Here is a 27,041-nt window from a genome sequence, read left to right as displayed (position 1 = left end):
GACATTGGAGTTCTGGGGGAGGTGGGACCATTACAAATTGGATGGTCTACAGCTGGGCTGGACTGAAACCAATGCCCTTGGGGGTGCATTTGCTAACGCTGTTGGGGAGAGTTTAAACTAATGTGGCAGGGCGATGGGAACCAAATGAGGAGATTAGTGGATAGGAAGGAGGCAGTAAGGAATTAGATAAGGACATCAGCGTTCTTAAGGGGAAGAGCAGGCAGGAAGCAGCAGATGAACGCAGAGGGACTAGTGGTCTGAGTCCATTTGTTTTAATGCAAGAAGTATATTAGGTAAGGCAGCTGAACTCAGGGCTTGGATTAGGACCTGGGAGTATGATGTTATTGCTATTACTGAGACTTGGTTGAGGGAAAGGTATGATTGGCAGCTAAATATCCCAGAATGTCGATGTTTCAGGCAGGATAGAGAGGGAGGTAAAAGGAGTTGCATTCCTGGTCAAAGAAGATATCACAGCTATGCTGAAGTAGGGCACTATGGAGGACTCAAGCAGTGAGGCAATATGGGCAGAGCTCAGGAATAGAAAGGAGGCGGTAACAATGTTAGGATTGTACTACCGGCCTCCCAACAGCGAACGTGAGATAGTGGTGCAAATATGTAAACAAATCATGGAAAGACATAGGTGCAACAGGGTGGTGGTCATAGATTTTAATTTTCCAAACATTGACTGGGATTCATTTAGTGTTAGAGGTCTGGATGGAGCAGAATTTGAGAGGAGCATCCAGGTGACTTTTCAAGAGCAGTACGTCAATAATTCAACTTGGGAAAGGGCTACACTGGATCTGATGTTGAGAAATGAGCCCAGCCAGGTGGCTGAAGTTTCAGTTGGGGATTACTTTGGGAATAGTGATCACAACTCCCTAAGTTTTAGAATATTCATGGGCAAAGGTGAGAATGGTCCTAAAGGAAGAGTGCTAAATTGGGGCAAGGCCAACTTTAGCAAAATTTGGCAGGAGCTTGGAAATGTGGATTGAGAGCAGTTGTTTCAAGGAAAACCACATTCGATATGTGGGAGGCTTTTAAAGAGAGGTTGATAAAAATCTAAGAGAGATATGTTCCTGTGACAATGAGAAATAGAAATGGCAAGGCTAGGGAACCATGGATAACAGGTGACATTGTGAGACTGGCTAAGAGGAAAAAGGATGCGTACATAAGGTTTAGGTAACTGAAGATAGACAAAGCTTTGAAGAATATCGAGAATGTAAGACCAATATGAAATGAGGAATTAAGAGGGCTAAAAGGGTTCATGAGATATCCTAAGTGAGCAGGGTTAAGGAAAACCCCAAAGCCTTTATTCATATATAAGGAACAAGAGGGTAACTAGGGGAAGGGTTGGCCACTCAAGGACAAAAAAGCAAAGTTATGCGTGGAGTCAGAGAAAATGGGTGGGATTCTTAATGAGTACTCTGCATCAGTATTCACCGAGGCAGGGATATGCAGGTGTTGAAGTTAGAGATAGATCTTTGATTATTCTGGGTCAAGTCAGCATAAGGAGAGAGGCGGAGTTGTATATTCTAAAAGGCATTGAGGTTACCAAGATCCCAGATCCGGATGGGCTGTATCCCAGTTTCTGAGGGAAGTGAGGGAAGAAATAGCTGGGGCTTTAACAGATATCTTTGTAGCATCCTTGAAAACGGGGAAGGTTCCAGAGGATTGGAGAATTGCTAATGTAGTCCCCTTGTTTAGGAGGGTAGCAGAGGTAATCCGGGTAATTACAGACCTATGAGCCTGACGTCAGTGATAGGGAAGCAACTGGAAAAGGGGATAGGATCTATGCCTATTTTGAAGAAAATAGACTTTTCAGTGATAGACACCATGGTTTTGTGTAGGGAAGGTCATGTCTTACAAATCTAATAGAATTATTTGAAGAGGTGACAAAGTTGATTGATGAGGGAAGGGTTGGAGATGTCACAGACATTGACATTAGTGAGGCTTTTGGTAAGGTTCCCCATGGCACAATTCTGCAAAATATTATTCTGCAAATGTATATTCACCCCATTAAAAAAGGGGTTGCATGGTGGCTTAGTGGTTGGCACTGCTGCCTCACAACACCAGACACCAGTGTGTGATTCCGACCTTGGATGACTATGTGGAGGTTGCACATTCTCCCCATGTCTGCATGGGCTTCCTCCGAGTGCTCCGGCTTCCTCCCACAATTGAAAGATGTGCAGATTAGGTGAATTGGCCATGCTAAATTGCCCATAGTGTTAGGTGCATTAATCAGGGGTAAATGTAGAGGTGTGGGCCTGGGTGGGTTACTCTTCAGAGGGTTGGTGTGGACTTGTTGGGCCGAAGGGCCTGTTTCCATTCTGTAGGAAATCTAATCTAATGGTAGGCTGATGAAGAAAGTGAAGTCTCATGGGGTCCAAGGTGTTTCAGCTAGATGGATAGAGAACTGGCTGGGCAACAGAAGACAGAGTAGAGGTGGAAGGGAGCTTCTCAAAATGGAGACCTGTGACCAGTGCTGTCTCACAGGGATCCGTGCTGGAACCACTGTTGCTTGTGATATATATAAATGATTTGGAGGAAGGTGTAGGGTGCCTCAGTAGCAAGCTTGCAGATGACAGTAAGATTGGTGGAGTAGCAGGTAGTGAAGGGGACTATATAGCAGAATGTAGATAGATTGGAGAGTTGGGCAGAGAAATGGCAGGTGGAGTTCTATCTGGACAAATGCGTGGTAATACATTTTGGAAGATGCAATTCCAGAGCAAAGTATACAGTAAATGGAAAGGTCCTGGGGAAAATTGATGTACAGATAGATCTGGGTGCTTTCCTTCATTGGACAGCGTATTGAGTACAAGAGTTGGGAAGTCATGTTACAGTTGTATAACACTTTGGTTCGGCCACATTTGGAATACTGTGTACAGTTCTGGTCACCACATTATCAAAAGGACGTGGATGCTTTGGAAAGGGTGCAGAGGAGGTTGAGGCTGAGTAGATTAGGAGTATTTTCATTAGAGAGAAGGAGGTTGAGGGGGAACCTGATTGAGGCCTATAAAATCATGAGAATCAGGGTGGATAACAAGAAACTTTTTCCCAGAGTGGAGGACTCAATTCCTAGGGGTTACGAGTTCAATGTGAGAGGAGAAAAGTTTAGAGGAGACATACATGGAAAGTTCTTTAGGCAGAGGGTAGTGGGTGCCTGGAATGCATGGTCAACGGAGGTGGTAGGGTCATTTAAGATGTATCTAGACAGACAAAGAATGGGCAGGGAGCAAAGGGATACAGATCCTTAGCAAATAGGTGGCAGATTTCGATAGAGGATCTGGACTGGTGCAGGTTTGGAGGGCCAAAGGGCCTGTTCCTGTGCTGTAATGTTCTTTGTTCTTTCTTTGTTCTACATAAAAGTAGTTTTTCTGTATCTCTGATTGCCTAACCTGCAGTTAAAGTATTCTTGCTTCTGCTATCGGCTTTATTGTGTTGCAAATTAATATAACTCTTAAGAAAAGTACATCACAAAAGAAAATCATTGTGTTGTTATTTTCACAATGTCATCTTTAAAAGGAAACAGTCTATTAGATAATAAGGTCAGGAATGTAGTACAAAGTTAGTTCAGATAAAATCTTTGAAGTTGAAATTCGTAAAGTAGTCCTTTGGGATTAATGATTTACTGAGTGTTTAAAACTCTTTAAAGTAAATAGTATGGTTTATTCTAGAAAACCGTAAGACCAGAAAACCGTAAGAAGCAGAAATCAGGCCATTAAGCCCATTGAGTCAGTTCTGACATTCAATCATGGCTGATAAGTTTCTCAACTCCATTTTCCTGCTTTCTCCCCATAACCCTTGAACCTTTCCTCATAAGACCTTCCCCCCACACCAGGCAACATCCTGGTAAATCTCCTCTGTTCCCTTTCCACATTCTTCCTATAATACAGCGATCAGAACTATACACAATACTTCAAATGCAGCTGCATCCGAGTTTTGTACAGCAGCAACATGTCCTCATGGCTCTGAAACTCAATTCTTCCCATAAAAGCAAACACACCTAAGCCTTCTTGACAACCCTATTAACCTGGGTGGCAATTTTCAGAGATTTACGTACATGGACACTGAGATCTCTTTGCTCATCCAAACTAACAAGAATTTTACCATTAGCCCATACTCTGTATTTCTTTTACTCCTTCCAAACTGAATCACCTCACACGTTTCCACATTAAACTCCATTTGCCACCTCTCAGCCCAGCTCTGCACCTTATCTATGTCACTCTGTAACCTGCAACATCCTTCCACGCTGTCCAGACCTCCACTGACCTTGGTGTCATCGGCAAATTTACTAACCCATTCTTCTATGCCCTCATCCAGGTCATTTCTAAAAATGATAAACAGCAGTGGCCACAAAACCAATCCTTGTGGGACTACTCATCACTGAACTCCAGGATGAACATTTCCCATTAACCACTACCCTCTGCCTTCTTTCAGCTAGCCAATTTCTGATCCAACCTGCTAAATTACCCATGATCCTATGCCTCTGAATTTTCTGCAAAAGCCTACCATGGGGAACCTTATCAAACTGAAATCCATATACACCACATCAACCTCTTTACCCTCATCCACCTCCTCAAGGATCTCAATAAGGTTTGTGAGGCACAACTTACCTATCACAAAACTGAGTTGACTGTCCCTAATCAAATTATTCTTTTCCAGATGATTATTAACCGTATCTCTTATAAACCTTTCCAAAACTTTATCCATAACTGAAGTAAGGCACCTTTGCCCTTTATATATCCAATGAAACTCTTACAGTGATTCTTTATATTACTGGCTAACTTACCCTTGTATTTAATCTTCTCCTTCCTTATTTCTATTTTTGTTGCCTTGTGTTGATCTTTGTAAGCTTCCCAATCCTCTAGTATCCCATTGCCCTTCACCACATTATATGCTCTCTCTTTTGCTTTTATAGTATCATTGACTTCCCTAGTCAGCCATGGTTGCTTCATCCTCCCTGTACCATTTTTTGTTATATCTTGATTTTTTGGTGAATAAACTTTTGTTTTCTTGTTAAACCAAAATCTGCAAAATTGTGTGCTTGTGTTTCGCTAAAAGACCATTCACTGAGATCTCATTAAAACCATTAAAAAGAGGTTCTGTGCAGGCAGATATTCGCTTGAATCTGATTTGTCTATTAATAACATCAGTTGGGATCAAAACATACATATAATAATACCAATTGTAATTTCATGCTATCCAAGGCATTTCTAGCAACTAAAATACTTAGAGTCATAGAGTCATCAAGATGTACAGCATAGAAACAGACCCTTTGGTCCAACTTGTCCATGCCAACCAGATATCCCAACCCAATCTAGTCCCACCTGCCAGCATCTGGCCCATATCCCTCCAAGCCATTCCTATTCATCTACTCACCCAGATGTCTTTTAAATGTTGCAATTGTACCAGCCTCCACCATTTATTCTGGCAGCTCATTCCATATACATACCACCCTCTGTGTGAAAAAGTTGCCCCTTAGGTCCCTTTCATATCTTTCCCCTCTCACCCTAAACTTATGCCCTCTAGTTCTGCACTCCCCAAACCCAGGGAAAAGACTTTATCTATTTATCCTATCCAGGCTCCTCATGATTTTATAAATCTCTATAAGGTCACACCTCAGCCTCCAATGCTCCAGGGAAAACAGCCCCAGCCTCTACCTATAGCTCAAATCCTCCAACCCTGGCAACATCCTTGAAAATCTTTTCTGACCCCTTTCAAGTTTCACAACGTCCTTCCAATAGGAAGGAGACCAGAAATGCACACAATATTCCAACAGTGGCCGAACCAATGTCCTATACAGCTGCAACGTGACCTCCCAACTCCTGTACTCAATACTCTGAACAATAAAGGAAAGCATACCAAACACCTTCTTCACTATCCTATCTGCCTGTGACTCCACTTTCAAGGAGCTATGAACCGAAATGTAGTCACTTTTCTGTGGTAGGCATGGCAAGCCATTTGCAGACCAGCTCCAATTAACTTGGGGCTAAATATTGACCAGGACTCCAGAGACAACTAGTCAGTGCCATCATATTTTTCTATGTATGCAGCTGGGATATTCAATTATTTGTCAATTTCTATTGCTAGCAATGCCACCCCAATTGTGAGAGATATTTTAGTTTCCATTGCAACTTGAAAAGCTCATACAGGTTTAGAATAGAACAAGTTCAGTACTTACCCATATTTTCTTTTGTGACGAATGTATTTACTTATCGCTATACCAATGATACACACGAATCCTGAAACTAACAAATCACAGAGACTTGGTATATTCAGCATAAATTTACAGGCTATATTGTACCTGTTACTACATTCTATTGAAATCATTGTAACATTTGACAAGGTGTAAAACAACTGTGGAAATCAAATATGTCCCATTCCCAGCAAGTGAGTTAGGTTAAAATCTGGATTTTAATCTTAGTTTCACAATGAAGAAAACATGATATATTCCCAGACTCTAAAACATTGCACGTAAAATATAAGAGGTAATTTTTTTAAGCAACATTTAGTTAACAGTCTTGAAAGACAAGAGGACATCTAAAAATACTTCACATTAAGGAGGATATAGACAGTAAACATTAAGTCAGAAGTGAAAAGGTAATCTGAACACCAAAGCTAAGAATTGAAGGAGGATTGAAAGGGGATTTTGGGTAGACTTTCAATCTCGGGAATTAGAGGAAGTTCTGAAGGACTGAGAGACCTGCCACTGCAGGGAGTGCAAGAAATATCGAGAGCTTTAGGGGAAATTAAGTTGTAAATCTGAATGTAATGATACACGTGAAACTATGCCATAGTGAAATTCATGTAAGTCCTGATGAAATAATTGATCACATGGCTCTGAGAAGACTCCAGTTTAGAATGAATATAAAACCATAAGACATAGGAGCAGAAGTTAGGCCATTCAGCCCATCGAATCTACTCCACCATTCAATCATGGTTGATAAGTTTCTCAACCCCATTCTCCCATTTTAACCCAGTAACACTTAATCCCCTTGACAATCAAGAATCTATCAACCTCTGTCTGAAACATACTCAATGACCTGTTATCCACAGCCTTGTGTGGCAATGAATTCCCTAGATTAAGTACATTCTGGCTGAAGAAGTTTTGAGTATCTCCATTATAAAGGGTCTACCCATTACTCTAAGGTTTGCCCCTTGGGTCCTAGTCTCTCCTACCAATGGAAACATCTGCTCGACATCTACATTATCTAATTAATTCAGTATTCTGTAAGTTTTAATTAGATCCTCCCTCATCCTTCTAAGCTCCATTGATGGTAGACCCAGAGTTCCCAAACATTCCTCACTGGTTAAGCCTTTCATTCCTGGGATCATTCTCGTGACTTGCTCTAGGGTCAGTATATCCGTCCTAAGGAATGGGGTCGAAAATTGTTTCCAATACTCTAAATGTGGCCTGACCAGAGCTTTATAAAGCCTGCTTTTATATTCTAGCCTTTTGAAATAAATTTCAACATTGTAACTGCCTTCCTAACTACCAATTCAACCGGCAAGTTTACGTAAAGAGAATCCTGGACGAGAACACACAAGGCTCTTTGCACTTCAGATTTTTGAATTTTCTCCCCTCTAGAAAAGAATCCATGCCCCTATTCCTCCTACCAAAGTGCATGACTTCATACTTTCCCACCTTGTATTCCATCTGCCATATTTTTGCCCATTCTCCTAACCTGTCTAAATACTTCTGCAGACTCCCGCCCCTTGGTGCTGCCTGTCCCGACACCTATCTTTGTATCATCTGCAAACTTAGCCAGAAAGCCCTCAGTTGCTTCATCTAGATCATTAATGTATAAAGTGAAAAAGTGTGGTCCCAACTCTGAGCCTTATCACCGGCTGCCATTCTAAGATGAGTAAAAAGCACCTTCCCCTGCAACCGCAGGAAATGTAAAACTTGCGCCCACACCTCCTCCCTTACTTCTCTCCAAGGCCCCAAGGGATCCTTCCATATCCGCCACAAATTCACCTGCACCTCCACACACATCATCTATTGCATTGGCTGCACCCGATGTGGCCTCCTCAAAATTGGGGAGACGGGCCGCCTACTTGCGGAACGCTTCAGGGAACACCTCTGGGACGCCCGGACCAACCACCCCGTGGCTCAACACTTTAACTCTCCCTCCCACTCCACCGAGGACATGCAGGTCCTTGGACTCCTCCATCGCCAGAACATAACAACACGACGGCTGGAGGAAGAGCGCCTCATCGTCCGCCTGGGAATCCTCCAATCATAAGGAATAAACTCAGATTTCTCCAGTTTCCTCATTTCCCCTCCCCCCACCTTGTCTCAGTCGGTTCCCTCAACTCAGCACCGCCCTCCTAACCTGCAATCTTCTTCCTGACCTCTCTGCCCCCACCCCACTCCAGCCTATAACCCTCACCTTGACCTCCTTCCACCTATCACATCTCCATCGCACCTCCCCCAAGTCCCTCCTCCCTACCTTTTATCTTAGCCTGCCTGGCACACTCTCCTCATTCCTGATGAAAGGCTCTGGCCCGAAACGTCGAATTTCCTGTTCCTAGGATGCTGCCTAACCTGCTGTGCTTTAACCAGCAACACATTTTCAGCCATTCTAAGATGAGCCTTTTATCCCCTCTCTCTGCTTCCTGCCAAACAGCTAATCTTCTATCCATACTCGTACCTTGCCTTGAACACCACCAGCAGCATCCTGTGCAGCACCTTGTCCAAGGTCTTCTTGAAATCCAGATTGATTACATCCATTGGCTCTCTTTGGTCTAACCTGCTTCTTACCTTCTCAAAGAATTCTAACAGATTTGTCAGGCATGACCTTCCCTTGATGAATCCATGCTGACTTCGCCCCATTTTACCATGCACTTCCAAGTATCCAGGATCTCATCTTTCATAATGGACTCCAAAATCTTACCAATGACTGAGGTCAGGCTAAACTGCCTGTAGTTTCCTGTATTTTGCCTTAAACAGGAGGAATATATTAACGTTCCCTGATTTCGGTGATGCCTGAAAGAACACCACTAATGCCTCCAATATCTCTTCAGCTACCTCCTTCAGAAACTCAGGGGTGTAGTCCATCTGGTCCAGGTGATTTATCCATTCACAGGCCTTTCAGTTTTTCTAGAACCTTCTCTTTGGTGATGGCTACCTTTCCTACTTCTGCCCTTCATCGACTCTTCAATTTTTAGGATATTACTCGCGTCTTCACCATGAAGTCTGACGCAAAATACTTATTCAGTTCTTCAGCTATTTCTTTGCTCCCCACTACTACTTCTCCATGCATTTTCCATGAGACCAATGTCCAATTCTGCCTCTCTTTTGCCCTTCATAATTCTAAAAAAAACTCTTGTAATCTTCTTTTATATTACTGGCTAGCTTACCCTCATATTTAACCTTCTCCGTCCTTATTTCTGTTTTTGTTATCCTCTGTTGGTCTTTATAGGCTTCCCAATCCACTGGCTTCTCACTTCCATTCACCACATTATATGCATTCTCTTTTTCTTTTATGCTGTTCCTGATTTCCCTTGTCAGTCATGCTTGCCTCATCCTCTTTTTAGTGTGCTTCTTTTTTCTAAGGACAAATTTTTGCAATGTCTCCTGAATTAATCCCAGAAACTCCTGCCATTGCTGTTCCACTGCCTTTCCTGCTAGGGTCCTCTCCCAGTCAATTCGGGTCAGCTCCTCCCTCATGCCTCCGTAGTTGCCTTTACTCAACCGTACTACTGTTACATCTGATTCTACCTTCTCCCTTTCAAATTGCAGAGTAGATTCTATCATGTTATTCTACCTCCTCAGGGTTCTTTCACCTTAATCTCCCTTGTCAAGTCTGCCTCATTGCTCAACGCTGAAGCCAGAATTGCCTGTTCTCTAGTGAGCTCCATCACAAATTGTTCCAAAAAGCTACCTCATAGACATTCCACAAATTATTTTTCTTGCAATCCACTACCAACCTGATTTTTACAGTCCTCCTGCATATTGAAACCCTCTCTGATCACGGTAACCTTGCCGTTCTTACACACCCTTTCAGTCTCCTGGTGTATCCTGTGCCCCAAATCCTGACTATTGTTTGGAAACCTGTACATGAAACGTATATGAAAACAGAGGTCTTAGAAACTACACTAGGGAAATATATTGATAACCAGCTATATGCTGATATAAGTAAAGGAGTGTTCCAGTCAATAAGGAGTTGAAGAGCTTGACTAAGAGGTAAAATCAAAAAGCCTTAAGGATGGTATATGTGCAGAATTCTACAGCGAGTGTTTCTGCTCTGAGGTTCTATGCATACCAATCGATAGCTAATTAACTTCTGGCTTCTGAAGTCGCTATTGTATGTGGACCTTGGAGGTCTGCACATTGAAAGAAAAAGATTGCATATTGTGTTAACACCAGGGATGTTTCAGATTGGTATCTCAATGTATAGACAGCGATTTTGGTTATAACACAAGCTAAAGTGTAGACAATGGAAGAATTTACAAATTGAGAATGATAATTTTAAAGTCAACATCATAAAAGCCCAGGAAGCCACTATTTTTGGAAGGATCGGTGGGCAGGAATGTGCAATTTCGTGGTGATGAGATTGTTGGCAGTTTTTTTGGAAGAGTTCGACTTTGTAGCATTGGTCAACTTCGAGTGCATTTGAGTTGTTAAGAGCTCTGAAGTATTGAAGATGTGAGCTAGAATTTCAGCACCTGTGGAAGATCAGGTGAACATGGACAATGCTGCAAAGATGCAGTGAAGTGATTTTAATGTGCATTATATATAAAGCAAAAATCTGAGTTCTGCATCACTGCATAAATCGACACAAGCTGTAATGGTATCAAGGCAGTTGAGATAATCCAATAAATTAAACTCACACTACTTCCCATTCCAATATGACAGTGCAATCCCAAGTTAAGAAACACAAAACGAGAATATAACTGATGCCATTATTATGCTCACCTGAAGAAATCAAGAGTATCCACTTCAGAGTGTAATCTGCAAATATCAAAGACAAAGCAAATACTTTAGCAATTATCTTTCTGAACTAGTTCCTGATCTTATAACCCAAATAAATGGATTACAGTTTAAATAATGGAAACGTTGCATTGTTCACAAATACATTCTACCTGGAAATTACGTTCAGCAAGACAAAGTATAAGTGAAAAATTGTATTCTTGTCAGTTAGTACTGAATGTAATTAACCTGCAATGCAGCAGGTTGAAAGTTATTATTGCACAGATACCTCTACTTTCTCTGTGACATTCAGGCTTAAAGATTTAATTATTATTCTGTTTAAAATTGTCAGCCGGATTTTATTTGGTCATTTTAGGAAATGTTGTCACATGGACTTTTCACCAAGTTCTATAAAATTCAAGAATATTGTTTATGACAAATAACATAACAGTAATTTGGTTCACCTGACCTGCCTTTAAACAATAATGAACACGGCTAATGACAAGGACTAGGATTATTCCAAAAAATGTTATTAAATAATATTGTCATGACCACCAGGCATATTCATTGCATAGTGTGCGAACTAAAAATTTATGTTATTCATTTAACTTCCTTCTAGTTTGAGAGTTCCAATTCAAATATGATCAGCAAAACATCATTAGTTTTAAAGCATAGCTCAAAAGGTCAATATATTACATGAGCAGTTCAAGATGTTATGAAGTAAAAACAGGATACAGTTATCAGACAAAACGCAGATATAAAGATTAGAGGTACATGCAGATAAAAGATAATTGTGTATCTTATTTTCTTTACTTTTTCATTGCATATAGGTGTCACCCAGTATTTGTCACCCATTGTTGATAGCTCTTGAACTGAGTGGCTTGCTGGACCATTTTAGAAAGCTGTTAAAAGTGAATCACATTGCCGTGGATCTGGAGTCACATGGCAGATAGGGACGAAAGGTTTCTTTCGTTCAAGAAAGAGCAATCGATAATTTCATGGTCATCATTATACACTCTTTCTTTCATTTCTATATTTTATGAATTGAATTTAAATTTCATCAGTTGCCATGGCTGGAATTGAACCCATGCTTGAGGCTATTAGCCTGGCTCTCTGGAATTGGACTGAGGAATCTGTGAACTGTAGGTATGATAAAATGTTGAAATGGGATAAAATAAATCAATGTCACACTAAAAAGAAAGGAAAGGGCAGTCAGTAAAGTTCAGTTTGTCATGGACGATGACGTCATCACATTCCTAATGAAGTTTATGCCCCAAACATCGACTGTCCGGCTGCTTGGATGCTGCATGATTTGCTGTATTTTTTTCAGCACCACACTTTTCGACTGACTCTCCAGATCTGCAGTCCTCACTTTCTCCTATGGACAATGAAGTGTCTGGGAAGTGAAATTAAATTGACCAAACATGCTTAAACATAGCAGACATGCTGATGTTGTAGTAAATGATTGCAGGCAAGAAGTAAAACACAGTGTCAAAGATCAACTTAGCACTGCAATCAGGAAGGAACGACCTGGTCAGTCACTGACAATTGTGTAAGGAGATTTCATCAACAATCACATAGGGTGAGCTCCAGTTCACTGGATAACGAAGCAACTGTCATATACGATGGTGTAATGAAAGCCCTAAGTAAATTACTGCTTTGCATAAGTTAAAACAAAACTCTCCATGTCTGTCATTATTCTAACAACAAGTGTCCAACCCTGGGATTAGAGTTAGAATTTTCCTTTCACTGAAGCAGTTTCTCCCCTCCCCCATTTCTCGTTCATCCTGGTAATCTATTCCTTTCCTCTTCCATTTCAACCAGGGGTCATTTTTCCATGTTCTCATTTCAAAAGGTGATTCTTTCACCCATCACTCCTGTTCAGAGACACTGACATCCTCTATCTCCAATTAAATAACAACTTGCATATACACAACATCTTCAATGTAGTGAAACATCCAAGGGTATTTTCCAGAACCTCATGAGACACCATATTGGAGGGTATTAGAACAAGTGCTTAATAGCTAAGGTACAATGCTTCAAAGCATGTCTTACTTAAAAGGAGATAACTAGTGCAAAGTAGATGGTGAATCCATAAAATTAAGGCCTGGACACCAGATGGTTAGATGCACAGTGGAGTATATTATAAGTATTTTGAGGATATCATTATTGTTATGGAATTTGAATTCTAAACTTTAAGTAAATGGATTTTGGTTTCTGTTTTATGAAGTGGAATTTCTTTTAACAAGTAAAAAAAAGTTTTTGAACTGTGAGACAAGACCATTTTTCCTGCAAAGCATTTGACATTAGTTAAATGACTTAATGACCTACCCAGGTATTAATTGATGGTGTGTTTTACACAGTAGAACTTTTATAGCTCACAGAAAAATCATTATCAGAGTCCATTAGCAAATCAAGGTCACAAGAAGAGAAATTACATCAGCAAAAGGTGCTCTTTGGAGGGTTGGGGTGGACTTGTTGGGCCAAAGGGCCTATTTCCACACTGTAGGGATTCAGATTCTTGAAAAGGGCACTTTCTTTAGTTTGTGGAAATCTACAAGCTGTAAGCGTTTGTAGAGATCTCAAGGCCATTGGAACTTAAGATGTAGGAGGGAGACCAGAATTGCAAACAATATTCTGAAAGTTGCCCAACCAATGTCTCGTAAAGCAGCAACATGACCTCTCAACTCCTGTACTCAGTGCTCTGGCCAGTAAAGGAAAGTATGCCAAATGTCTTCTTCACTATGATATCTACCAGCAACTCTACTTTCAAGGAACCCGCAAACCAAAATCTCTCTGTTCAGCAACACTCCCAGGACCTTACCATTAAGTGTATAAGTCCTGCGCTGATTTGCTTTTCCAAAATGCAGCACCTCACATATATCTAAATTAAACTTCACCTGCCACTTCTCAACCTATTGGCCCATTTGATCTAGATCCTGTTGTACACTAAGGTAACCTTCTTCACTGTCTATTACACCTCCAATCAGAAGGAGTAGAAAGCTGCGCTTCATCGAGAAAACAAACTGCAACAACCAAGACATGCAATTGCTCTGATTAGGTTTTAATGTGTGATTCAATGTGTGATTGTAATCACAACATTTTATAAATTGAGACTCAACTGTAAGGGAAAGAAATTTAACTCATGGCAGAGAGTCATAGATAGCACAGAAACAGACCTTTTGGTCCAATTCTTCAATGTCAACCAGGTACCCGAACCTAATTTAATCCCATTTGCCAACATTTGGCCTATATTCCTTCAAAGCCTTCTACTGGCCTTTTAAATGTTGAAATTGTAACAGCCTCCACCACTTCCTCTGGCAACTCATTCCATACACACATCACCCTCTGTATAAAAATGTTGTCCCTTAGATCCCTTTTAAATCTTTCCTCTCTCAATTGAAGCCTATGCTCTCTAGTTTTGAGCTCCCTCACCCTGGGGGGAAAGCGTCATCTATTTACCTTATATATGCTCCTCATGATTTTACAAAAGGTCTATAAGATCACACCTCAGCCTCTGACGGTCCAAGGGAAATAGTCCATTCAGACTCTCCCATGCTCAAATCCTCCAACCCTGGAAACATCCTTGTAAATCTTTCCTGACTTCTTGCAAGTTTCACGGTAGCCTTCCTGCCGCAGGGAGACCAGAAGTGTACACAGTACAGTCGGTTCTGCTATAACATGGTAATTCCATTCTCATGCAATCCCATGTTATAAGAAATTTGCATAATAGCATCACTATTTAAACTAATGGGGCTGGAAACATATTATAAGTTTAAAAGTTCGCACTTTAGAAAATGTGTCCCCATTTCATCATTCACATTTTATTGAATTCACATGAATGATATGTGTGTTACAGCAGAACAACCTGTATTCCAAAAGTGGTCAAACCATTGTCCTCTACAGCCACAACATGACCTCCCAACTCCTGTACTCAATGCAGTAACAAATCAAGGCAAGCATACCAAAAGTCTTCTTCATCGTACTATTGACCTGTGATTCCACTTGCAAAGAACTATGAACCTCAACTACAAGATGAAGCAATACTCCTCAGGGCCTTACCATTCAGTGTATCAATCCTCAGGAACCTTCATTCCTGATGAAGAGCTTATGTTCGAAACGTCAATTCTCCTGCTCCTCAGATACTGCCTGACCGGCTGTGCTTTTCAAGCACCACATTGTTCAACTCTGATTTCTAGCTTCTGCAGTCCTCATTTTCACCTAGTGTATATGTCCTGCCCTGATTTGCCTTTCCAAAATGCAACACTACACATATCTAAATTAAACCCCATCTTCTATTCATCGGTCCATTGGCCCATCTGATCAAGACCCCATTGTACTCCAAACTAACCTTCGTTGTTGTCCATGACACCTCCAATTTTGGTGTCATCTGTAGAATTACAACCCATATCTCCTGTGTTCACATGCAAATCATTTACATACATGACAAAAAGCAGTGGACCCAGCACCAATCCTTGCAGCACACCACTTGTCACAAACTACCAACTTGAAAAGCCACCCTCTACCACCACCCTTTATCTTCCAAATTCAAGCCAGTTCTGCATAAAAAACAGTTCTCTCTGTATTCTGTGCAATCTAAACTTGCGAACCAATCTACCATGAGGAACCTCGTCGAAAGCCTTACTAAAGTCCACAGAGATCATGTCCACCACTCCGCCCTCATCAATCTGTTACTTCTTCAAAAAACTCAAACAGGTTAGTGAGACATGATTTCCCACATACAAAGCTTTGTTGATAATTGCTAATTGGTCCTTGTGCAGTTTTTCATGAAGCAGTGTGAAGCTGTGGTACAACCACAAACAAAATTGGGTCTGGAATTTATCTGCATGAAAGCAGCATTGTGTGTGTGGATTCTGTAGGGATAAGGTGATGCGTGAGAGACAGTCATGATGATGCAAAGCAAAGGGGAGTAATCTGAGACCATAGTGTCTTGGTGGAAACATTCCTGTTCATCTGGACTCTTACCAACATCAAACTAGAAACAAATGTCCTTCCTTTCTGTGAGCAATTGGGTAGTGTAGTTTCTTTCAGGACCCAGTCATTTGTGTGCATAAGAATAAAATGCTTCTCACTCTTTAAAACTTAAAACATTGTGAAACAGTCAGTTCTTAATTTGGCTCACTTGTGAAACAACAATTTTATTGATCTTACGATAGAATAAAATAATAAATAACGTAATAATAATATACAAATGTTACAGACTACTAAATCCATTTAAGGTCCTGAGGTCCTTATGTGGGTACCCATTTGATCTTTCCTCCTGTCCTGTTCAATATGCATGTCTGTTCTATTCATTTTATCTCAGATTTTAAGCTTTCATGTTTCAGACCAATTTTACTGATGTGTCTCAAATCACGAGAAACTTCACGAGTATTTTCATCAAGTGTATTTGTGAAATGGTCATTAATATTCTGTAAGAAACATCCCATTCTATTAATTATTTTCATGTTTTGGGATCTCTGTTAATGTAGCGAAACATTGTTTTCAAACACATTTTGGATTGAAATGATTAAGCATATTAACGAAGCAGGTGAATTATGAGGAGCTGCAGATGCTGGAGATTAGAGTCAAGATTAGAGTGGCGCTGGAAAAGCACAGCAGGTCAGGCAGCATCCGAGGAACAGGAAAATTGACATTTCAGACAGGAAGGGCTTCATCCTGATGAAAGGCTCCTGCCTGAAATGTTGATTTCCCTGCTCCTTCAATGCTGCCTGACCTGCTGTGCGTTTCCAGCTCGACTCTAGTCCTGATATTAATGAAATAACTAACAATTAATTGCTCTCAAAACATTGAAATGTATGTAACACTAAAGGCTAAGCTGCAGAATTCCCACTTACTGTACTGAATATAAAGGTGCAGCTGCCAAATTAAAATAAGATGAAACACATGCCTGATGTCATTGATCCAATTTCCAACACATCAGTATGGACAACGTTCACTGTGCAAAATATATCGATTAGCCTTAAACTTACAGTCAGACTATGGAAAGATAATATCAGGAAGCATTTCTTCACAAAAAGGAGACAAGAAATCTAGAGTTCTCTCCCCAAAAAAGTTATTGATACTAGTTCAAAAATTTCAAATTCCTGAATTAAGATTGAGCTTTTCAATTGAATAAAGATGTTCACGATTGTGAAACTAAGATGAATGGTTGGCGTTATGATTCACAACAACCTTGTTCCACTTCAATATGAAATCAGGACTAAGAGACGGAATGGACTATTCATAGATCTTATAATTCTAAGGAATAATAAGAAAAATTCGCAAAGGAACTAGCACAGACAAGGAGAATTGAAAAACAGAATAGGCATATCCTGCGCAAGAAATTCAAATGATGCAACAAATACTCACAGTTAAGAGATAATGGTGTGGACAAATGGCTTCTCTCTGTATCATCATCATTAAGGAAGTGAGTCTGAACTGCAGGTTCATCTATTGCGTTGATTGTAGTTGTCAAGGTAGAAGGAATGGAAGGCCGGTGATCATCATCAGGACAGATGAAGGACAAAGACACACAATTTCTCTGATATGGTTTTTCATTCAATGAGTCATTATAATCACAAAATATTACAAACTGAGATCAAATATTGAGGGAAATAACTTGAATTCATGCCAGTTTCTTCATTTTCACAGGTGGTACAATGTGAAGCTATTGTCCTAAATCCCAAACAAAATTGGATTTGGAACTCATCTGCATGAAAACAGCATGGTGTGTATGGGTTCAGAGAGGGCAAAGCAATGGGTGTGAGACAGTAATGATGGTGCCAAGTGAAGGGGAAAGTGTCTTTGTGGAAATATTTCTGTTCATTTGGAATCCACAGAAATCAAACAAGACACAAATATCCTTCCTTTCTGTAAACATTCAGTAACGTAGTTGCTAAGAGGACCCAGGCATTTGTATGAATAAGAATAAAGTGCTGTGCACTCTTTGGAAATTAAAACAGCGTGAAACAGTCAGTTATTAATTGGGCTCACTCACAGAATCCTTCATAATTTCATTGAACTTAAGATAGATATTAAAAAAATGTGAATGTTACAGACTATTTAATCCACCTACGGTCCTGAGGCCCTTATGCAGGTACCCATGTGATCATTCTTCCTGTTCCTGCTCTGTATGTACGCTGTTTTAATCATTTTACTTTAGATTTTAAGCCTTCATATTTCAGATTATTTTTATTGGCATGTGTCAATTCACTACAGGTCCTTCTTCTACAACGTGATGGTTGTGTTCTTGCGCAACCCCATCTTATAGAAAATAGTGCATTAGAAACAGCACATTGAGTGTTGGTAATCTAATCACATTACAGCCAAAACACGTTTTATAAGTTTGCATTTTATAAACGCTGTCCCCAGTGCGTCGGTCTGTGTCACAGCAAATTTGCATTAACAAAACTTGCATTTTATCAGAACAACCTGTCGTACCTTCAAATGTAAAAGTCATTAATATCCTGCAGGAAGCATTCCAATCTATTAACTACTTTTATGTATTGGGATTTCCGTTAATGTAGTGAAACAGTGAATTCAAATTAATTCTGGATTGAAATGATTCAGCATATTTATGAAGCAACTCATAAGTCTTTTCACTCCAAACATTGCAACATATGTAATACTAAAGGCTAAGGCAACAGAACTCCCACTTACTGTATCTGATGTAAAGCAAGAGCTGCCAGATTAAAGTAAGATAGAACACATGCCTTAACTCATTGATCCAATTTCCATTACAATGCATCAGTATGGACAATGTTCACTATGTAGAACAGATTGATTAGCCTTAAAATTACAGTCAGGCTATGTAAAGGTAATGTCAGAAAGCATTTCTTCACAGAAAGAAGAAAGAAATTTAGAACTGTCTCCCCAAAAAGGTCAGTCAGACTAGGTCAATAATTGAAAATTCCTAAATTAAGTTTGAGAGCTTTTCATTTGATAAAGGTGTTCCTGGTTATGGAACCAAGCTGAATAGTTGGAGCTACGATTCAGAGCAACCTTGTTCTAGTTCAATGTGAAATCAGGACTGAGATATGGAATGGACTATTCATAGATCTTATCATTTTAAGGATTTAAGAAAGTAATGTTCACAAAGTAAGTTAGCACATACAAAGAGAATTGGAAAGTAGAATAGGTATAAGCTGCCCATGAAATTCAAATGAATACTCACATTTACCAAGTAAACTTTGGAAGAAAAGGTTTGGCTCTACATCATCTGTATTATGGTAGTAGGCCTGAGCTGTCGTTTCATTTATTGCTTTGATTGTAGTGATGAAGGTAGAAGGAATGGAAGGCTGGCGATCGTAATCAGGAAGAACTGAAGCACAAAGAAATGCAATTTCTCTATATGGGTTTTCATTCAATGAGTCATTATAATCACAAAATTTTACAAACTCAGATCAAGCTTTTAGGGAAATAGCTTGAATTCATGACAGTTTCCTCTTTTTTCGGAACTTGTACAATGTGAAGCTAATGTCCCAACTTCCAAACAAAACTGGATCTGGAACCCATCTCCATTAAAGCAGTATGGTGTGTGTGGGGTCAGTAGGGGCAAGTAAATGGGTGCGAGACAGTCATGATGATGCAAAGTGAAGGAGAATGAGCCTCGCTCTCAGTGTCTTTGTGGAAATAAACCCGTTCATCTGGACTCCACAGAATTCAAATAAGACATAAAAATCTTTCCTTTCTGTAAACTTTCAGGTAATGTAGTTCCTAAAAGGACCAAGGTATTTGTGTGAAGAAAAAGATGCTGTCCACTCTTTGGAAATTAAAACATTGTGAAACAGTCAGTTATTAATTTGGCTCACTTGCAGCATCTCTGATCATTGCAATGAACTTAAGATAGATATATAAAAAAGAACATGCGAATGTTACAGACTATTTAATCCACCTAAGGTCCTGATGCCCTTATGCAGGTACCAATGTGATCATTCTTCCTGTTCTTGCTCTATAATTACATCTGTTCTAATCATTTGACTTTAAATTTTAAGCTTTCATATTTCAGATTATTTTATTGGCATGTCTCAATCCACCACAGGAACTTCTTCTATAATGTGATGGATGCATTCTTGTGCAACCCCATCTCATACAAAAATAGTGCATTACAAACAGTGCTTCAATTGTTGGTGATCTAATTACATTTCAGCCAAAACACGTTTTAAAAGTTTGTGGTTTAGAAACACTGTCCCGAATTTGTCAACCTGTGTTACAGCAAATTTGCGGGAACAAAACATGCATTTTATCAGAACAACCTGTCATAGTGTCAGGTGTAATGGTCATTAATATTCTGTCGAAAACATTCCAGTCTATTAGCTACTTTTATGTATTGGCATCTCTGTATTGTAGTGTATGTAGTATGTATTGTAGTGAAACATTGCATTTAAATTAATTCTGGATTGAAATGATTAATCATATTTCTGAAGCAACTAATAATTCTTTTCACTCCAAACATTACAATATTTGAAATATTAAAGGCTAAGACTACAGAACTCCCACTTACTTAATCTGATCTAAAGGAATAGCTGCCAGATTAAAGTAAAATGGAACACATGTCTTAAGTCATTGATCCAATTTCCATTACAACCCATCAGCATGGACAATGTTCACTATGTAGAACAGATCGAGTAGCCTTAAAATTACAGTCAGGCTATGTCAAGATAATGAGGTAAAAACAATGACTGCAGATGCTCGAAACCAGATTCCGGACTAGAGTGATGTCTGAAAGACACAGCAGTTCAGGCAGCATCCGAGGAGCAGGAAAATCGATGTTTCGGGCAAAAGCCCTTCATCAGGAATACAGGTAGAAAGCCTGAAGAGTGAATAGAAAAATGAGAGGAGGGTGGGGTGGGGAGAAAGTAGCATAGAGTACAATAGGTGAGTGGGGGTGGGGATGAAGGTGATAGGTCAGGGTGGAGGGTGAGGGAAGGTAGCAAAGAGTACAATGGGTGAATTTGGGGTGGAATGCAGGTGATGTTCCATCTCAGAACACTTCAACCCCATGGCATCAATGTGGACTTCACCAGTTTCCTCATTTCCCCTTCCCCCACCTCACCCCAGTTCCAAACTTCCAGCTCAGCACTGTCCCCATGACTTGTCTTACCTGCCTACCTTCCTTTCCACCTATCCACTCCATCCTCCTCCCTGACCTACTACCTTCATCCCCACCCCCACTCACCTATTGTACTCTATACTACTTTCTCCCCACCCTCCTCTCATTTATTTCTCCACTCTTCAAGCTTTCTGCCTGTATTCCTGATGAAGGGCTTTTGCCCGAAATGTCGATTTTCTTGCTCATCGGATGCTGCCTGAACTGCTGTGCTTTTCCAGCACCACTCTAGTCTGGAATATGTAAAGAAAATGTCAGAAAGCATTCCTTCACAGAAAGGAAACAAGAAATCGAGAATTGTCTCCCCAAAAATGTGGATCAGACTCGGTCAATAAATGAAATTCTGAAATTAAGACCGGCAGCTTTTCATTGGATAAGGATGCTCAGGGTTCTGGAACCAAGGTGAATAGTTGGAGTTAGGATTCAGAGCAACCTCTTTCTAGTTCAATATGAAAATCGGGACTGAGAGATGGAATAGGCTATTCATAGATCTTATTGTTGTAGGGATTCAAAAAAGAAATGTTGGCAAAAGTAAGTTAGCACACATAAGGAGAATTGGAAAATAGAATAGGCATATGCTGTCCTTGAAATTCAAATGATGCAACGAATACTCATACTTACCAAGTAATAGCCCAAAAGGAAGGCTTCTCTCTGCATCGTCTCTATTAAGGGAGTTGGCCTGAGCTGTCGTTTCATTTATTGCGTTGAATGTAATTTCGAAGGTAGTAGGATTGGAAGGCCAATGATCGGCATCAGGAAGAGCTGAAGCACAACGACGCACAATTACTCTCATATGGTTGTTCATTCAATGAGTCATTATAATCACAAAATTTTACAAACTCATCAAGCTTTTCAGGAAATAACTTGAATTCATGCCAGTTTCTTCAGTTTTCACTAGTGGTACAATATGAAGCTAATGTCCTAAATCCCAAACAAAATTGGATCTGGAACTCATCTACATGAAAACAGCATGGTGTGTGTGGGTCCTTTGGGGCAAGGTAATGGGTGGGAGACAATCAAGACATTGCAAAATGAAGAGGAGTAAGCCTCGCCCTCAGTGTCTTTGTGGAAATATTTCTGTTCATCTGGACTCCACAGAAATCAAACAAGACACAAATATCCTTCCTTTCTGTAAACATTCAGGGAATGTAGTTCCTAAAGGGGCCCAGGCACTTGTGTAAGTAAGATTAAGGTGCTGTCCACTCTTTGGAAATTAAAACATTGTGAAACAGTCAGTTATTAATTTGGTTCACTTGCGGAATTGGTGATAATTGCATTGAACTTAAGATAGATATAAAAAAAATGTGAATGTTACAGAGTATTTAAATCCACCTAAATCCTGAGGCCCTTATGCAGGTACCCATGTAATCATTCTTCCTGTTCCTGCTCTATATGTACCTCTGTTCTAATCATTTTACTTTAGATTTCAAGCTTTCATATTTCAGATTATTTTCATTGACATGTCTCAATTCACTACAGCTACATCTTCTATAACATGATGGTTGCATTCTTGTGCAATGCCATCTTACATAAAAATAGTGCATTAGAAACAGCGCTTCAAGTGTTGGTGATCAAATCACATTACAGCCAAAACATGTTTTAAAAGTTTGTGTTTTAGAAACACTGACCCCAATTCGTTAATCTGTGTTACAAATCCAATTTCCATTACAACCCATCAGTATGGACAATGTTCATTGTTTACAACTGATCAATTAGCCTTAAAGGTACAGTCAGGCTGTGTAAAGATAAGGTCAGAAAACATTTATTCACAGAAAGGAGTCATGAAATCTAGAACTGTCTCCCCCAAAAAGTAATTTAGTCCAGGTCAATAAGTGAAAATTCCTAAATTAAGATCGAGAGCATTTCATTGGATAGAGGTGTTCAGGGTTATGGAACCAAGATGAATAGTTGGAGTTACAATTCAGAACAACCTTGTTCTAGTTCAATACAAAATCAGGACTGAGAGATTGAATGGACTGTTCATAAATCTTATTGTTCAAAGTGTTCAAAAAAGAAATGTTTATGAAGTAAGTTATCACACACAAGGAGAATTGGAAAATAGAATAGGCATATGTTGCCCATGAAATTCAAATGATGCAATAAATACTCACAGTTACCAAGTAATTGTCGGAAGAAAAGGTTTGGCTCTGCATCATCTGTATTACGGAAGTAGGCCTGAGCTGTCGTTTCATCTATTGCATTGATTCTAATTGTATCGGTAGAAGGAATGGAAGGCTGGTGATTATCATCAGGAGGGCCTGAAGCACAAAGACACATAATTGCTTTGAAATGGTTTTTCATTCAATGAGTCATTATAATCACAAAATGTTACAAACTTAGATCAAGCTTTTAGGGAAATAACTTGAATTCATGACAGTTTCTTCATTTTTCACGATTGGTACAATGTGAAGCTATTGTCCTAAATTCCAAACAAAATTGGATCTGTAACCCATCTCCATCAAAGCAGCATGCTGTGTGTGGGTTCGGTGGGGGCAAGGCAATGGGTGCGAGACAGTCATGATAATGCAAAGTGAAGGGGAGTGACGCTTGCCCACAGTGTCTTTGTGGAAATATTTCTGTTCATCTGGACTCCACAGAAATCAAACAACACACAAATGACATTCCCTTCTGTGAACATTCGGGTAATGTAGTTCCTAAAAGGACCCAGGTATTTGTGTGAATAAGAACAAGGTGATGTCAACTCTTTGGAAATTAAAACATTGTGAAACAGTCAGTTATTAATTTGGCTCACTTGCAGAATCTGTGATAACTGCATTGAACTTAAGATAGATATGATAAAAAGATGTGAATGTTACAGACTATTTAATCCACCTACAGTCCTGAGGCCCTTATGCAGGTTCCCATGTGTTCATTCTTCCTGTTCCTGAACTATATGTACATCTGTTCTAATCATAATTTACTTTAGATTTTAAACCTTCATATTTCAGATTATTTTCATTGGCGTCTCAATTCACTACAGGTGCTTCTTCTATAACATGATGGTTGTGTTCTTGTGCAACCCCATCTTATAGAAAAATACTGCATTAGAAACAGCGCTTCCAGTGTTGGCAATCTAACCATATTACAGCCAAAACCTGTTTTAAACATCTGCGTTTTAGAAACACTGTTCCCAATCCCATAATCTGTGTTACAGAAAATTTGCATTAACGAAACTGCATTTTATCAGAACACTCTGTCGTACCTTCAGGGGTAATAGTCATTAATATTCTGCAGGAAACATTCTAATCTAATAATTACTTCTATGTATTGGGATCTCTGTTATTGTAGTGCAACATTGCATTCAAGTTAATTCTGGTTTGAAATGATTAAGCATATTTATGAAGCAACTAATCATGCTTTTCACTCCAAACATTGCAACATATGTAATAGTAAAGGCTAAGGCTACAGAACTCCCACTTAGCGTACCAGATTTAGAAGAATAGCTGCCAGATTGAAGTAAGATAGAACACAGGCCTAAAGTCATTGATTCAATTTCCATTACAACCCATCAGAATGGACAGTGTTCACTGTGTAGAATAGATCGATCAGCCTTAAAATTACAGTCAGGCTATGTACAGATAATGTCAGAAAACATTTCTTCACAGAAAGGAGACAAGAAATCTAGAGTTGTCTCCCCAAAAAAGTGGTTCAGACTTGGTCAATAATTGAAAATTCCTAAATTAAGATCGGGAGCTTTACATTGAGTAAAGGTGTTCAGGGTTATGGAACCAAGATGAATAGTTGAAGTTACTAGTTCATATTGTTCTAGTTCAATATGAAATCAGGACTGAGAGATGGAATGGGCTATTTATAGATCTTGTAATTCTAAGGATTCAAGTAAAAAATATTCGCAACATAATTTAGCGCATACAAAGAGAATTGGAAAATAAAATAGGCACATATTGCCATGAAATTCAAATGACACAACGAACACTCACCGTGACCACGTAATAGTCTGAAGAAAAGGCTTGGCTCTGCATCATTTGTATTTGGTAGCACGGCCAGAGCTGTTGTTTTATTTATTGCTTTGATTGTAATTTTGATCATAGAAGGAATGGAAGGCTGGTGATCATCATCAAGAGGAGCTAAAGCACAAAGACATATAATTGCTCTGATATGGTTGTTCTTCTAATCAGTCTTATAATCACAAAATTTTACAAACTCAGATCAAGCTTTTGGGGAAATAACTTGAATTCTTGCCAGTTTCTTCATTTTTCATGATTGGTACAATGTGAAGCTATTGTCTGAAATCCAAAGCAAAATTGGATCTGGAACCCATCTCCATCACACAGCATGGTGTGTGTGGGTTCGGTGGGGGCAAGGCATGGGTGTGAGGCAGTCATGATGATGCAAAGTGAAGGGGAGGGAGCCTCGCCCACAGTGTCTTTGTGGAAATATTTCTGTTCATCTGGACTCCACAGAAATCAAACAAGACACAAATGTCCTTCCCTTCTGTAAAGATTTAGGTAATGTATTTCCTAAAACTACTAAGAATAAGGTGCTGTCCACTCTGTGGAAATTAAAACATTGTGGAACAGTCAGTTATTAATTTGGCTCACTTGCAGAATTCTTGATAATTGCATTGAACTTAAGATAAATATAAAATAAGAACATGCGAGTGTTACAGACTATTTAATTCACCTAAGGTCCTGAGGTTATTAGGCAGGTACCCATGTGATCATTCTTCCTGTTCATGATCTATATGTATGTCTGTTCTAATCATTTTACTTCAGATTTTAAGCTTTCATATTTCAGATTATTTTCATTGACGTGTGTCAATTCACTACAGGTACTTCTTCTGTAACATAATGGCTACATTCTTGTGCAGCCCCATCATATAGAAAATAGTGCATTAGAAACAGTACTTCAAGTGTTGGTGATCTAATTACATTACAGCCAAAACACGTTTTAAAAGTTTGCATTTTAGAAACACTGTCCCCAGTTCGTCAATCTGTGTTACAGCAAATTTGCCTGAACAAAATACGCATTTTTTCAGAACAACCTATCATACCGCCAGGTGTAATGGTCATTAATATTCTGTAGGAAACATTCCAACCTATTAATTATTTTTCGGTATTGGGATTTCTGGCAATGTAGTGAAACATTGCAATCAAATTAATTCTGATTTGAAATGATTAAGCATATTTATGGAGCAACTATTCATTCTTTTGCTCAAAGCATTGCAACATACACAATACTAAAGGCTAAGGCCAGAGAACTCCCACTTGCTGTATCTGATCTAAAGGAATAGCTGCCAGAATAAAGTAAAATGCAACACATGCCTGACCTCATTGACCCAATTTCCATTACAACACATCAGTATGGACAATGTTCACTGTGTAGAACAGATGAATTAAACTTAAACTTGCAGTCAGGCTATGTAAAGTTAACATCAGAAACCATTTCTTCACAGAAAGGAAAGAAGAAATCTAGAAATGTCTCCCTAAAAATGTGGTTCAGTCAAGGTTAGTAATTGAAAATCCCTAAATTAAGATTGAGAGCTTTCCATTGGATAAAGGTGTTAAGGGTTGTGGAACCAAGACGAAGAGTTGATGTTACGATTCAGAACATCCTTGTTCTAGTTCAATGGGAAATCAGGACTAAAGGAATGAATGGACTATCCATAGATCTTATGGTTCAAAGGATTCAAAAAAGAAAAGTTCACGATGTAAGTTAGCACATAGAAGGAGAATTGGAACATAGAACAGGCCTATGCTGCCCATGAAATGAAAATGATGCAAAGGATACTCACTGTTACGACGTGATCGTTGGGAGGAATGGCTTAGCTTTGCATCATCTGTATTATCCAATGTGGCTAGAGCTGTTTTTCCATTTATGGTGTTGAATTTAATTGTGAGGGTAGAAGGAATGGAAGGCTGGTGATCATCATCAGGAAGAGCTGATGCACAAGGACACATAATTGCTCTGATACAGTTTTTCATTCAATGAGTCATTATAATCACAAAATTTTACAAACTCAGATCAAGCTTTTCAACAAAGAACTTAAATTCATGC

General features: G+C 39.4%; 1 protein-coding gene across 1 annotated transcript in view; it reads right to left on the bottom strand.

Moving 5' to 3' along the window:
* LOC132828174 (mucin-2-like) overlaps window positions 1-27,041 on the bottom strand; it is a 68,562-nt gene that overhangs the window by 2,388 nt on the left and 39,133 nt on the right. Inside the window, exons 9-16 of the mRNA XM_060845106.1 lie at window positions 26,779-26,925; window positions 24,965-25,111; window positions 23,138-23,284; window positions 21,648-21,788; window positions 19,092-19,238; window positions 17,288-17,368; window positions 10,922-10,957; window positions 6,182-6,248 (exon numbers count right to left, since the gene is read on the bottom strand). Coding sequence (XP_060701089.1) covers window positions 6,182-6,248; window positions 10,922-10,957; window positions 17,288-17,368; window positions 19,092-19,238; window positions 21,648-21,788; window positions 23,138-23,284; window positions 24,965-25,111; window positions 26,779-26,925 — 913 coding nt within the window. The remainder of the gene's footprint in view (window positions 1-6,181; window positions 6,249-10,921; window positions 10,958-17,287; window positions 17,369-19,091; window positions 19,239-21,647; window positions 21,789-23,137; window positions 23,285-24,964; window positions 25,112-26,778; window positions 26,926-27,041) is intronic.

This window comes from Hemiscyllium ocellatum, chromosome 26 (assembly GCF_020745735.1).
Source record: "Hemiscyllium ocellatum isolate sHemOce1 chromosome 26, sHemOce1.pat.X.cur, whole genome shotgun sequence".
NCBI lineage: Eukaryota > Metazoa > Chordata > Chondrichthyes > Orectolobiformes > Hemiscylliidae > Hemiscyllium > Hemiscyllium ocellatum.
This window is presented reverse-complemented; position numbering and strand designations above follow the sequence as displayed.